This window comes from Aspergillus neoniger (assembly GCF_003184625.1).
Source record: "Aspergillus neoniger CBS 115656 unplaced genomic scaffold BO87scaffold_6, whole genome shotgun sequence".
NCBI classification, from domain to species: Eukaryota; Fungi; Ascomycota; class Eurotiomycetes; order Eurotiales; family Aspergillaceae; genus Aspergillus; species Aspergillus neoniger.
In genome coordinates this window covers 594,434-609,096 of record NW_020291134.1, presented here as the reverse complement: position 1 = coordinate 609,096, position 14,663 = coordinate 594,434, and the positions used below count along the sequence as shown (strand labels likewise).

Below are 14,663 nucleotides of genomic sequence, written 5' to 3'. Positions count from 1 at the left end.
CTGCATCTCCACAATGAGGAAACAAACCTAGAAGCATATGACGAGGGTTCAATGGGATGTTGAAGAAGTGGATGATTATCTTACATCTGAGTCATTACGTAACGAAGAGTAGAATGGAAGTGAGCCTGAAGAGATCCACTAAGTTTGGGAGTGGACCTATAAATCCTCGCCAACGGAATTTCTGCCGCACTATAAAGAATGCCGCTTCGGAAACCCGGATTTAGATCGGGGTTCACGTCGGCAATAGCGCTTTGAAATCGGCTTGCCGTTCACATACACAGACGAGCCGCCATTTCGGCCCGCGACATGTCCGAGGAGCGGAATTAGAGAACCGGGATTATGATTCTCGGTTTAAGGATTAATCAGTCTATTACAAATCCGTATTTCAGGACCCCGTCCTTCCGGGTTGGCTGGTTATAACCAGAGTATCCACTTTGATATGGAGCTTCCCGCGTGGCGAGACCCAAAGACCCTTGAATCCCGCTGTTTTATAATCATGACCGATCACTGACATTTGCTGAAGCGAAGAAACTCTGGCTGTGACTAGGGCTTCAAGTGTCTAACGGCATTACAGTGGGTGGGTCAAGGTTCTAGCATTAGGATTTTTTGAGGGCTTTTTCTAGAAGTCTCTCTATAGGTGGTAGACATGTAGCCCTCTTCAATGCCTGTATAAAGAGACAGGGTTTGTCTCTGATCGTAAAGTTGTTCATCACGTTAAATCATTGGGGACACTTCAATAAATTTCAACCCCTCCTGCATCTATCACCAAGATGCTTCTTTCCTCTCTTGCTCTCGCGGCCTTCTCGTTAGGCGCAGCGGCCAAAAGTCATGTCGACATACCCCCTCACTATGATTTTGTCATCGTCGGCGGAGGCACTAGTGGTTTGGTTGTTGCCAACAGACTTTCGGAACTGAAGAATTTCACTGTGGCCGTCATTGAGGCCGGTGAATCAGCATTGAACAACTTCAATGTGTCTAATGTCATGGGCTACAGCACGGCATTCGGGACGGAGGTGGACTGGGCCTACCAAACCGAGAACCAGACATATGCAGGAGGCTTGCAGCAGACTATCCGTGCCGGAAAGGCACTTGGAGGTACAAGCACAATCAATGGCAAGTCATCCTCTTCATTCCCTTACAAACACATGATACTTTGGTATTGACTAAATCTCCTACAATAGGAATGTCCTATACTCGGGCCGAAGACGTACAAATTGACAATTGGGAAGTGCTCGGGAACGAGGGTTGGAACTGGAAGAACCTGTTTCAATACTATAAGAAGTCGGAAGGCTTCCAGGTGCCCACTAAGGACCAGATCGCTCATGGTGCCAGCTACAATGCTAGCTATCACGGTTTGAACGGCCCTCTGAAGGTCGGCTGGCCTACTTCCATGACCAACAGCAGCGTCTTCTCAGTTCTCGAACAAACCTTTGAGAAACTCGGCGTTCAGTATAACCCCGATTCTGAAGGCGGCAAGATGGTCGGATTCACTGTCCACCCTGACACCCTGGACCAGGAGATGAACGTGCGCGAAGATGCTGCCAGGGCTTATTACTGGCCATATGAAGCCCGCTCGAACCTGAAGATCATCTCCAATACTCGTGCGAACAAGGTCATCTGGGCCAACTCCACCCAAGGAGAGGCTGTTGCCGTCGGCATTGAAGTTACTAACGCTTACGGCACGGAAACTATCTACGCTGACAAGGAGGTCATCCTGTCGGCCGGCGCGCTCAGATCCCCTGCCCTGCTCGAGTTGTCTGGTATCGGAAACCCTGACGTCCTCAATAAGCACAACATCCCCGTCAAGGTCAACATCACCACGGTCGGTGAAAACTTACAGGATCAGACTAACAACGCCCTTTCCTGGGAAGGTGTTGACACCCTCACTGGCTTGGCAACTTTCTCCGTCTTACCATCTGTGAACCAGCTCTACGGCGATAACGCCGCTGCTTTGGCTTCCTACGTCAAATCCCAGCTTGCTAGCTATGCTAAGACTGTCGCTGACGCCTCGAACGGCGCTGTCAAGAAGGCTAACCTCGTGGAGGCTTTCGAGCACCAGTACGACCTGATTTTCAAGTCCCAGGTCCCCTACGCGGAGGTTGTCTTTGCTCCCAGTGGGCAATCCTTCGCCGTTGAGTACTGGCCTCTTCTCCCCTTCTCCCGCGGCAGCGTACACATCCAATCCGCGAACGCCTCTGACTATCCTGCCATCAATCCCAACTACTTCATGTTCAGCCAAGATGCCGAGGCTCAGATTACGGTGGCGCAATACATTCGGAAGGCTTTGGGGACTGCACCTCTCAACAGCCTTGTAGGAGAGGAAGTTACTCCTGGCCTTGACGCGCTTCCCGCTGATGCTTCCAGTGCCACTTGGACCAAGTGGGTTCAGCAAAACTGTAAGCCTTTATGATTTACCCGAAACGGAAATCTGCAGCATGGTCGCTAACTTACCTATTCATCGCAGACCGAACAAACTACCACCCCGTCGGCACCACCAGCATGCTTCCCCGCGAGAAGGGTGGCGTTGTCAGTCCCGAGCTGAAGGTTTATGGCACCAAGAATCTTCGCATCGTCGATGCATCAGTCCTGCCATTCCAGCTCTGCGGCCATCTGACCAGCACTCTGTATGCTGTCGCTGAGAGGGCTTCCGATCTCATTAAGGAAAGTTACTAGCTTACAGATGATAAGCAGAGTGCCAGTTAGAAATTTCAGTCACAACAACAAACAGATATAGACGAGATTTTAGCACCAGTCCACAAACTGCAATCGGAAGATTCTTCCATCCTTGAGCGACTTTCAGTCCGGGGATACGGTCTGGGATGGGAAGATGATCCGACCCAGGCGGCTAAGTTAAAAGAATGTAGTGAACTAGCAACTACAGCTGAAGGGTGTCAAAGGATTAAATATCAATGCCTCCTGCGGCACATTCATAGAGAAATACTACAAGTCTGGTCTTCTGATAGTGATGTGTATTTATAGCGTAACCAGAAAGCGGCAATAAGGCCTGTAAAAATGCATATCATTAGATGCCTTCGGTGGCTAAGGACTAGGACCACTAGTAAAGATGTTTATGTTTCGTTGTATGTTTTCTCCTCAGTCTCTCTTTTCTGTTCTCTCCTTTTACTATATCCAATCATCTATTCAGTCGTACTTATACGCGACCTCCCACCACAACCGTTCACAGCTACCGCCAGATTGCTTTCTTTTCCAGTCTTGTGGTACATTGAGTAAAAAGCTCAACCATCATCATGGACTGGTCCTAGTATTGAAGATGGAAAAGCATTGGAATTTGAATATTTCGAATTATGGCTTCAGATAGATCGCAGGGAACTGTAGAAGCTAGTCAGATACGAAATACCAGCATCAGTTCTCCGATTGTAGGCCCAATGTGCTGCATCTCAGCCAGCCAAATTCTCTGAGAAATGTGTATATGATCATCCCCCTATCCACGAGAGTATTCAATGACTCAGCCCTGCATTCTCATCTACATAGAACCATGGCTCGGCTATCCTTATACTACAGAGTAATGCTGTAAACTTGTATTTGGATGTTAGGGCACTCAACCTTTGCTTATTTTCGTAGTCGGCTCTCTCTTTCCCAACTTCTACCTATACTGTCTTCGGATCCCTTCATTCATTTGAGCTTTGATAAATGCATGATGTGAGTTACAACCTAATTGGCAGAGTATACTACTTCTACACACAGTAGTAATGGCTCGGAGTTAAGTATCATGCTTTCATTTTATTACAGCTTCCTCCCCTACTACAAGTACAACTTCTAGTACCATTAGCATATCAATCGAAAGGTTATCGGGCACTACAGCGAGAAAGATAATGACATTGAAATTACTAGCTCAAAGCTATATATATTTGCAACGTGCAAAGTATATTTTAACCCTTCAATGGGTTTAGTTTGGTGAATCAATAGATGATAGGCCAATTAATGTCAAACGTGAAACGTAAAGAGACTTTAGTTCTGTTTACTGACAGAATTGTGCGTAGTAGCAGGACTCCAGATTGAGGGAAGTAGAGGGCGAGAATCATTGATGTTGTCGAGGGCTGTCTCGAACCGCAGATCGCACTAACCGAATCCAGCTAGTGCACCTCGTGACACGAACCGTTCTCAAAACAGCCGGAGTGTTGCGTGACTGGTCTTAGCAGCCAGCCGGAATCTCCGACGGAAGCGAAGGAGAGACAGCATTATTGCTTGTCCGAGTCTCGGCCAGTCGAGGTTGAGCTCATCGAGCTATCCTTTTCATCGCCTTTAACCCGTCCAGGTCTCTGGTAGACAGGGTCGTCTCGATGCCATCTCACAAGCGCGCCCTTTCTATCTCACCTCACATTCACCACTCGATGCCCCGCGTCTTCACCACCTTGTCTCCCGGGCGCTGATATCTACTCTCTTTCCCAGCTATCTCTCACCTCACCATCCTCCATCTCAGAATTCATCATCAAAATGCCTCACGCAACCGAGCCCCCCGCGCCCGACGCGGAGGATACCGCCTTCGAGAATGTGATGCGACAGATGAACGGCCCCTTCGGAGAAGGCGACATGTCGTTCGATTTCCTCTCCCGCGACTTGGAACCCGGCGAAAAGGCAGACGACGCGGTGGACTACGAAGATTTCGATGACGACGAGCTACCCGAAGAAGAAGAGGGAACCGGATTGCCCGCCGAAAATGGACTCGGGGAACAAGAAGACGACGCAGATAAAGGCTTGTTTGAAGCGGAGGAGGATGATCTCTTCGGTGGCCAGGAGGACGAAAATCAACAACCACCGCGCGATGAACTGGACGACCTATTCGGCGATGGCCCCTCTTCTCCCCCAGCGGAACATGCCGACGCAACACGAGATTTGTTCTTCGAGGAGGAAGGTGAGAGTGCGAAGCCAGCAGAGGCTCCGGAGCCTGTCGAATCCGCGCCCGCGCAGCCCGAACCCGTGCCGATGGACGAAGACGAGGACGAACCTATGCAGGAAGATGAGGCCTTGAGTCCGACAGCGGAGGATATGGACCCGGCTTCTCTTCGCGCCTGGAAGCTCCAACAGGCTCTGTTTGCTATGTCGTCTTATGGTCCGGAAAACGTGCCTGCGCCGCCAGAGAATGTCGAGGAGCTGTTGCAGTCGCTGTTCCCAATGTTCGACAAGAATGCTCTTCCGCGTTTCCTTGAGCTGATCCCCCACAAGAAGGCCTTCTTTGTCGGAAAGCAGCCTCTGAAGCCCCCGAAGCCGGTCATCCCTAACAAGGTGAATATCGAATTGGCTCATGACCAAGAGCGATCGTTCAAGTCTGGAGGCCAGTCGCTCAAACGTTCGCTGGAGTCGGAGCATTCCGGCGTGGTTCCCGTCTTGGAGGCGGCCCAGGAGGAGGAACAGGAGATCAAGGAAGAGTTTGATCAGGACACAGATACGGAGGAAGTGCTCCCTGGGGGTATAACCCATCATGACCTTCGTGTTGTCTGCGCGGACTGGGATGTGAGGGATGACTTCTCCATCATGGACGTTGAGGAGGCGGAGGTCAAAGAAGCCGATGTTGATATGGAAGACGACTGGCTTCTAGAAACCACTCGCCCCGCGAAGAAACGGAAAATTGGAAGAGATCCGCTTGAAATCGTCGCCTTGTCCCATATTGATGTACCAGTGATTGACGACCCGCAACAAGCCACTTCCCGCATTGCTCAAAAGGTGACCGTCGACATGAACGATCCTCATATTCTCCTTGACGAGCGAGGAGCGGAGGCTGCTGCGCAGAAGCCAAAGGCGCTGGGTGCTCTCAAGCGGGACGAGCTGGATGCCAGTGTCACCAAACGTCTGACCTCACGTTACAACATTTCGAACGACCAGGCATACGATATGCTGAAACAGAACCATCAGAACAAGGTTCGCAGTACCCTGGGTAACGTTACCTTGGAGCACAGTATGCCTGCTCTGCGTCTGCAATGGCCTTACTACAAGACCGAGCTGTCCAAGGCCGAAGCGCGTTCTTACCATCGCCCTGCTCTCTCTTTCCGGCCTGGACAGACCTGTTGGTTCAAAAACCCGGCTCATATTAAACGAAAGCACCAAAAGGGCAAGGACGTCAAGCAACTTTACGATTCTACAAAGTCGCTCTCTTTGGCTGACAACTCCAACGTTCTACTGGTGGAATACTCCGAAGAGGTTCCACTCGTGCTGTCGAATTTCGGTATGTCAAATCGGATTATCAATTACTATCGGAGAAAGAGCATGGAAGACCCCACTCGCCCCAAGGCCGAAATTGGCGAAACCGCGGTTCTCCTCCCCCAGGATAAAAGCCCCTTCTCCATCTTCGGACACGTGGATCCTGGCGAGGTGACGCCGGCCATCTCGAATTCTATGTATCGTGCCCCATTGTTCGTGCACGAAGCGAAGAAGACCGACTTCTTGATCGTGCGTAGCAGTACTGGCTCTGGTGGCAGCGATTATTACATCCGTAACATCGAGAACCTCTATGTTGCCGGTCAACAGTTCCCGTCGGTAGACATTCCTGGACCCCATTCACGAAAGGTCACAACGGTGGCCAAGAACCGGATGAAGATGCTGGTATACCGCCTGTTGAAAAAGAGCCCAGACCTTCGGCTCTCTATCAGCGATGTCACCGCGCACATCCCAGGAACTAGCGATATGCAAAATCGACAAAAAGTCAAGGACTTCCTCCAGCACGACAAAGACTCCAAGTACTGGGTGCCGATGGAACCTGTGCCAGAGCAGGACGTGATTCGGTCATGGGTCCAGCCCGAGGACGTTTGTCTGCTTGAATCCATGCAGGTCGGTCAGCAACATCTGCACGATACTGGTTTTGGCAATGATGCTGAGAAAACCGGCAATGAAGGCGAGAAGAAGGAACGGGAAGACGAAGACAGAGATGGCGACGAGGAAGGGGAGAGCTTCGAGCAACAGATGGCACCTTGGAAGGCAACCCGCAATTTCCTCCTAGCATCGCAGGGCAAAGCAATGCTCAAGCTACACGGTGAAGGTGATCCTACGGGGCGCGGCGAAGGCTTCAGTTTCATCAAGACTTCAATGAAGGGCGGCTTCAAGGCGGTTGGCGAGAGTGTGGAAGATAAACTCGATGCCCAGCGGCTCAAGGAGCTCGGAGGCCACAGCTACAATGTTGCCCGGCAGCAGAAGTCATATGAAACGTCCATCCGACGCATCTGGGATTCCCAAAAGGCCAGTCTGTCTTCAACAGTCGAACATTCGGACGAGGAAAGCGACATTGACCGCGAGGAAGAGGAGGAGTTCGGCAAGCCGACCCCAAGATCAGAGGCTCCCACTCCTGCTCCTTTCCGCCGTGACGACGAGACGATGAGTCAGTTCAGCAGGATGAGTATGCCCGCCGACCAAAAGGGCAAGGTTTTGCGCATTATGCGGACGCTCAGAGACGAAAAGGGCCAGCTCTACCAGAAAGAACAAACGATCTGGGATCCCCGGGTTATTCGCCACTACATCCAGCATCGGCATCGGGTGGAGGCACTGACCACCAAGTAAGCACACCCCATCGACCTCTAACATTTATCAGACTAACCGACCTTCTTAGACTTGAGTCCCTTCAGCCAACGGGCGACAAGGAGATCGACGCTCGTAACAAGAAGCTGTACGTTCAGAGAACACCAAACACTAACAACCTCCCCCACCCCCTATCCCCTCCAAAGACCAACTCACAATCTAATCCCCCACAGTCTGGAAGCCGAACTCAGCCGTCTCAACCGCAACAAAGAACGACGCTTCGCTCGCGAGAAGCAAAAGGGCGCAGCCCGCGCATCCGCAGGCGACTCACCGGCCGATGGCGGCAAATCCGCCGGTACACAACGGAAGTGTGCTAACTGCGGCCAAGTTGGCCACATCAAGACAAACAAAAAGTGCGTATGCCATAAATCAGGTCCCTCCTTTGGATTTCCAAACAACCCTTCAGATTTCGATCTCCCTTTCTTTACCAAGAACCCGTAGTCCTTTCCAGGGATCCCGTACTGTCAGGTTCGGCTTCATAATCTCCTGGTGCTAGCCCTTCTCAACCCAGGTCGAGGTCCCGCCGACTACTATGGCCCAAGAGACAGAGGACTATCCCCTTTACCCTACCTACCCTACACCTCCCCCACACATCATACCCCCTTCTCCCTAACAGCAGTTTCTCCTACTCCCCACACTGCAAGGATTGATCTTTTCTTGCAACACATGCATTTGACACAAAAGCGCAAACAAAAACACAAACCATGCACAACAGCAACAGAAACAAAAGGGAAAATACACAAACAAGCAGCGCGCTAACCAATATCCACCAATTTCTTCTCGCCTACAGACTTTGTCCCCTTCTCAACGGTACCATGAAACCTGAAGATCGTGTCACCGATTCCGCCTTCGCGATGGGTGCTCCGCCCGCGCTGTGATTCATACATCATTCCGCCTCCTTCCTCCACGATATACCTATCTCACTCTTCTCTTTCCCTCCCCTTCTTCTCCCTCTTCGGCCGTCGCCGTACACGTACGCAGAAAGACCACCTCTCGTGCCGCTAATTCATATATTACTCTCCCTCCCTGCCTCTCTCGTGATACCCTACCTTTTTCTCGACTCCAACATGCCTACATACCGACTCGAACTTGCGTCTGTTTTCGCTGGTATGCCTAATTCTTTCCATTCAAGGTAAAGCGACACTTCGATACATGTGGGTGTTAGAATACAGCTTTTTTTCAAGTTCATACTTTGCTTATTTTGTTCGCCTTGCAATATTGCATTGGGTGGATTATTGAGGGTCGCTTTTGTCAGACTGACACTTACAACTGGAGTTTCAAGGCGACGGGGATGGATGGTTTGATGTGTTCTATGATGTCTGAGTTATGAAAAATGGAAGATACCTTTCCTTTTCCTTGAAAAATTTTATTGGCACTGGACATTGCAGTGAAAGATAACATGTGCATCTGTCATGCAAGATAGTCAATAGTACGTCATAGCCAGACAAGTGTGTTCCGTATCGATAGGACATTTAGGCCAAAGTAACAATGAGAGGCAAGAATACGTTTCGAAGAATACTTCCTGGTTTATGACAAGGTGGTGAATGAACAGCTCTCTAACCGTACAACTCCGACAGATGGCCTCGTGTCAGTAGTCCTCGCCCGCGGTCTGGGGCCAATGCCATCGCAACGGCATGGGGTCGGCGATAGGTATATCCCAAGAATGCTCCCCTCTTGCGCATCTCCAAGACCGTCATGCGTAGTTTGCGGTCTCTCAGCAACTTGTCCCGAGGTCGCTTCTTGTCCCTTCCCTTGCGGCGGTTTTTCTGAGGCGGCTTGCTTGCGACGGGACTCAGCAGGCTGCCAATATCCTGATATTGGGGTGGGTCTCCCCTATTTTGGTGGCGCTCGTCTCGCTCGTCTGCCTCGCTAGAGGGCTCGGCATGCTCTGCGTCTGAGGCTGCAGAGGCCTCATCGTGACCATGCTCATATCCTGCGTCATCGAAGTACCGGGTATCTTCCCAACCTTTGACCTTGGGGATGAACGGAGGCATTGACTGGTGGATTTCATTCCAGTTGATACAGCAAAAAAAAGGATGGCTCTTGATGTCTGTTGCGTCATTGGGGTATACATAGAACCCGCGGTAGTTTTTATTGCGAGGGTCCATACTGTAAAGGGGATGCTTGGCTGCCAGGCGAAAGGTGACGGAGTCATTCACGCGATACTTGTTGGAGGACAAGCGATGTTCTTTCTCCTGCAGGAGATTGTTTATCAAGTCGATTGCTTCAGCAGAGACGAGCTTATCGGATGGTCGATTTGGGAAATGTAGGGTTTGGAGATGATGCTTCGAGCACTCAGTCATCCCTCACCTGCACACCAGCGAAGGGGTGCTTACATGGATTTTTAACTTCGTCTTCTGGCGATCATCCGAAGCAAAGGGAGTAAAGCCATACAGGCACTGGTGCCGATGTCAACGTCTGCAGCCTCCTTAGCGACAGGGTATGTCTTACCTCGTATAGGATGATGCCAATACTCCACCAGTCACATCGCCCGTCGTACAGCTCTCCACGAACCACCTCGGGGGCCATGTACTGGTTGGTCCCTACGATGCTTCCAGCTAACCGCCGTTTCTGTGTGCGATCGCGCCATCCTAGGAGACCAGCAGTAGGGGGCGTCCATCCGGAGTCATCAACCGGTCCCGGATCCAGCCCACTGGAGGACTCCGCCATCCTTTTCGCCTCGGTCTGGTCAAGGTCATCACCGTCTACCCGGATCCCGAGCCGCTTGAGGAGGGTGTGGCGGTGGTCATTGTAGTAGACCTGATCGTGTGCCCAATGCCCGTCAAAGGCCAGACCAAAGTCCGATATCTTCAAGTGGCCCGAGGCCGAGATCAGAAAGTTGTCTGGCTTGACATCGCGGTGGATCCAGCACAGTCGATGAGCCTCTTCAATGCAGAGAATCATCTCCGCAATGTACCATCGGGCAACTGTTTCGGGCAACATGTTTCGACGCATCAGCAAGCCGAGGAAATCCCCGCCCACCATGTAGTCCATGATGAGGTAAAGGTGGTTCTGATCCTGGAAGCTAGCTATCAAGGGTACAATCCAGCGAGATTTGGCCGACGCCACCAGGAAGTCTCTTTCGGCTCGCAAGTGACCTTCCTGGCTGTTACGGATCATCGCCGACTTGCGAATAACCTTCATCGCGAAGACATCCTTCTTCACGCCAGTCATGATTCTGCGTCGGCTGCTCTTGGTTCCATCATTTGCAGACCGAAGGGAATCAAGCCCATATGCTCGAGAGTTTGTACCTTCATTTCTCCAGCGCAAGAGCTTGTCTTCCGAGTCGCCGTCATGGTTTGTGTCCTCTGTTTTCTCTTCCTTCACGAGGCGCACGACCCCAAAGCTACCCCGTCCAAGCACTTTGATTACCTCAAACCCAGCGAGAGACACAGTCGTATCATGGCTACCGCCGCCATGCGACCTACTCTTGAGGACGCGGCATTGGCGGAGGTAATGGCGCTCCTGGGTAATCCAGTTGTCCCAAATGCGTGCTCGTTCTTCGGGGCTCAGTGGCAGTCCATACATGTATTGTTCCAGCTCCTGGCGACGCTGTGAACGAGGGTCTGTCCCGCAGAAGACATTGTTAAAGTAGGTCTCGAAGAAAACCTTGGCATTGGCAGCAGCTTCGACTGTAACAATCGACGGCGACGTCCCTGAAACTTCGGTCGAGCTCAAAGCTTCTTCCACCGAATGGGGTGAAGGAGAAGAATGTAGTAAAGCTTTGACTGGACCGCCAAGGGCCTGTTTCGAACCCCGTGATGGGTCCTCAGAAGTGGGGGGAGTGGACTGTGTACCCAACGGCGATACACTGCTTATGGGAGATGTCGACGGACTCGAGCTGTCATTGGGGCTTTCCACCAGTCTGCTTGGACCTGGTGAGGAAGCTGGATAATGCACTGGCATTATGTTAAGCGGCGAACGAAGATGCGAGCGACGAATGACAGTGGGATTACCGAATGTCGTGGACAGTTTTGTAGACACCATACTAGTCAGAACAGCGGGCGTTGACTTGCTTCGTTTGACCGCGGCTACTGAACCGCTCTGTAGCTCAGGCATCTCCGACTTCCGTGCTCTTGCTGTATTGCCTGATTGTTCTGGAGAGACTGCCTCCCTCGGAGTGGCAGATGTCATTAATGTCTCAGGCAATGGAGTCGTACAGCTGTGGGTGATGCAAGTCAGCAGGCCCTCACGGCCTTCCTCTTCCTCCATGGCGGTGCTGCTAGATGGGGCTCGGATGTCAGCTGGAAGAGAATGAAAAGACTGTGATGGGTTGCTCTCGCTCGAAGGTTTCTGCGGGGCAGTAGTTTCACGCGTGGTCACTGTTTTCAATACTATGTCCCATGTTAGCCTTCAGATGTTTGTTTCACCAAAATCCACAGCCCTACCACCGCTGGGGCCTCGAAGCCCCAATAAAGAGAGGATTCTAGAGCTCCGTTGCTTGATGCGATCCCGGATGCCGTTGCTTTTGTGTTGGGCTACCTGGTACTCCGCATCGGCTGAGATGGTTGAGGCGCTGCCGGAGAGTTCCACAGTGGCCTCCATGGTGAGGTCTGGGTGTGCTGGGCTGCCACGGGGAGTGGAAGGGATTGTGTCGGGCGTGAGATGGACGATCATCACGATGGACGATCCATGGACTGAGTGTGTCAGGCCAGTGAATAAATCATGCGCTTCCTGAGGAGGGTTGATATAGTATCTTAGCGAAAGAGAGTGGTATGAATGGAAAAGATTGGGGTTATGTGCGGTATTGGTAAAACCCCAGAGAGCAATGTTGGAGTCAGATGCTGCATGTGTCAGTCTATCATCTTTATGGACAGATGAGAGTGATAGTGAAAGTTATTACAAGGCAGGGTGTTCTACGGCAGGCACAACGGGACGAAGACAACGCACATTTAGGGCAGGAACAGAGTAAGGTCTACATGAACATCTACAGATCCACTACGATAGCAAAAACGGCACCCAAATGAATCAAACCAAACACTTTTTATTAGACAAAGATAGTTGGATGGCTTGCAATATCCTCATCCCTGCCAATATGCATCGGAAGGCTGTGCAAGAGAAAAACAAGTCGGATATCACAGGACTGATGTCAGATTGAACGAACCCCCAAACACCGGTGAAGCAAACCCAAATGGAGTAACAGACACAGACAGCTAGATGTTAGTAGGGGAACTCAGATCTATTTGATCTCGAGAAGCTTGACGTCGAAGATCAGCTTGGAGTTGGCGGGGATGCCGGGAAGAGCACGCTTGCCGTAGGCGAGGTGAGGGGGGATGCTGATGCGGCGCTCACCACCGACAGCCATGCCGGCGACACCGATGTCCCAACCCTTGATGACCTCGCCCTTGCCGAGCTTGAAGGTGAAAGGCTTGCCCTTCTTGTTGGCTACACAGAGAGTTAGCACCAGAACTTTCTGCTCTTATTATAGGACTTGGGACTTACCATCGAAGACCTTGCCGTCCTCGAGCTTGCCGATGTAGCGCATGGCAACGGTGTTACCAGCCTTGGCGGCGACACCCTGACCCAGCTTCTTGTCGTCGATCTTGACGCCCTTGACCTCCTTGACACCCAGGGTGCCGGTGGACTTCTCGGCAGGCTTCTGCTGGGTGGAGCCAGTCGGGCCCTGCTCAAGGTTCTTGGCGAACTGGACCTTCTTGGCCTCCTTGCCCTCCTTGGCTTCCTTCTTCTCCTCAACGGGGGCGGCCTCGCCGTTGTTCTTCTTCAGCTTCTTCTGCTGCTTCTTGCTGAGGGCGGGCTCAGGCTTGGCCTCCTCGGGCTCAGCAGCGCGCTTGCCCTTACCCTTGGTCTGCTTGGACTCAACGAGCTTGGGGGCTTCCTCCTCCTCGCTGTCGACCTCGGTGATACGGGGGTTCTCCAGGTCGTCGAGGTCATCGCTCTCGTCATCCTCGCCGATCAGGTCCTCCATGTCGAGCTCATCCTCATCGGGAGAAAGGTCGTAGTCCTCCTCATCGGACTCCTCGCCATCATGGTCATGGTGGTGGTCGTCGGTGGGCATGACATAGTTACCGGTCAGGTAGATGGTGTGGGTACCGGTAACCTTGAAGAAGACGGGCTCCTCCTCGTTGACAACGATGTCGAGAGGCTGCTGGCAGTTCTACATGGGGGGGTTAGCGCGCATACTCGCATTAGAAGATTCTGAAGTTTCGCATACCTTCTCGGGGTCCAGGGTACAGATGACAGTCTCGTCAAGCTCAAGACCCTCATCGGACTCGGCATCAGACTCCTCGTCATCGTTGGCGGGGGCCTTGCCCTTGATCAGCTTGGAGATGGCGGCCTTGAGGTCGAACTCGCCCTCCTCGTCATCCTCATCCTCGTCATCATCCTCATCCATGGCATCCTCGAGCTCCTTGCGAGCGGCAGCCAGCTTGAGCTTGCGAGCCTTCTCCTTGTCGCTGGGACCACCGTTGACCTCCTCGTCGTCCTCGGAATCCTCATCCTCGTCATCCTCCCAGTCCTCGTCATCATCGTCCTCGCCCTCGAGGTCGAGACCAGGGGGAGCGCGCACAAGCTTCAGGGTAGCACGGGGGCGCTTGTTGGAGTCGAAACCGTCCTCGTACTCGGGAGCCTCATCGGGGTCAATGGCAGCCATGCTGACACGGAACTGTCGCAAATGGTTAGAAACGGGAATACTATGGGCTCAATGGCTGCAGATTTGGCTACTGACCATGGCAGAGAACTCCGGAACGGCGGGGATCAGAGCGCCATTGGCGGGGACGCGCAGGGCGTAGACAGCAACGGGCGTAACACCGGACATCTTGACAAGAGATTATACAGATGCGAACAAGATAATAATAATAAAGAAAAAAGAAGATGAAAAATCAGACCAAAGAATGGATGGTCAAGAAATGATGCAAGGGAAAGAAAGAAAGATCGTCTACCCGGAAAAGCGTGGTAAGGACGAGGAAAAGCAAGTGAAGGGGAGAAGAAGAGGAGGAAGAAGGGAAAAGTTTTGATGCTGGCAGACCTCCCGCCGCTTCGATGGCAACCGTTTCCCGCTGCTCTTATTTTTTTTCTGCTACTGACTTTTTCCCGCAGCCAATCAGAGACATCAAAAAGGCGGATCTGCCGCGGCTCACCGCTGTGGATCCTGCCACGTCACGTGGTAAAAGCTCACCGCT

At 52.0% G+C, this 14,663-nt stretch overlaps 3 protein-coding genes across 3 annotated transcripts; 2 read left to right on the top strand and 1 right to left on the bottom strand.

Moving 5' to 3' along the window:
- Positions 1 to 731: 731 nt before the first annotated feature.
- On the top strand, positions 732 to 2,790 carry BO87DRAFT_404494 (GMC family oxidoreductase). The gene is made up of 3 exons (XM_025625864.1): positions 732 to 1,113; positions 1,182 to 2,396; positions 2,465 to 2,790. Exons 1-3 carry the CDS (start codon positions 771 to 773, stop codon positions 2,671 to 2,673), a joined length of 1,767 nt encoding a protein of 588 aa, XP_025482924.1. The 5' UTR covers positions 732 to 770; the 3' UTR covers positions 2,674 to 2,790.
- A 1,665-nt stretch (positions 2,791 to 4,455) lies between these two features.
- On the top strand, positions 4,456 to 7,965 carry BO87DRAFT_301925 (DUF3591 domain-containing protein; the record flags this gene model as incomplete). The annotated part of the gene is made up of 3 exons (XM_025619183.1): positions 4,456 to 7,502; positions 7,556 to 7,612; positions 7,698 to 7,965. 3 exons carry the CDS (start codon positions 4,456 to 4,458, stop codon positions 7,963 to 7,965), a joined length of 3,372 nt encoding a protein of 1,123 aa, XP_025482923.1.
- Positions 7,966 to 9,112: 1,147 nt separating this feature from the next.
- Positions 9,113 to 14,504, bottom strand: BO87DRAFT_404491 (kinase-like protein; the record flags this gene model as incomplete). Its single annotated transcript, XM_025625863.1, has 10 exons — positions 14,210 to 14,504; positions 13,697 to 14,146; positions 12,967 to 13,639; positions 12,728 to 12,909; positions 11,895 to 12,063; positions 10,567 to 11,858; positions 9,976 to 10,536; positions 9,861 to 9,923; positions 9,216 to 9,809; positions 9,113 to 9,133 (listed from the first exon to the last, which is right to left on the bottom strand). Exons 1-10 carry the CDS (start codon positions 14,297 to 14,299, stop codon positions 9,113 to 9,115), a joined length of 4,095 nt encoding a protein of 1,364 aa, XP_025482922.1. The 5' UTR covers positions 14,300 to 14,504.
- Positions 14,505 to 14,663: the final 159 nt, after the last annotated feature.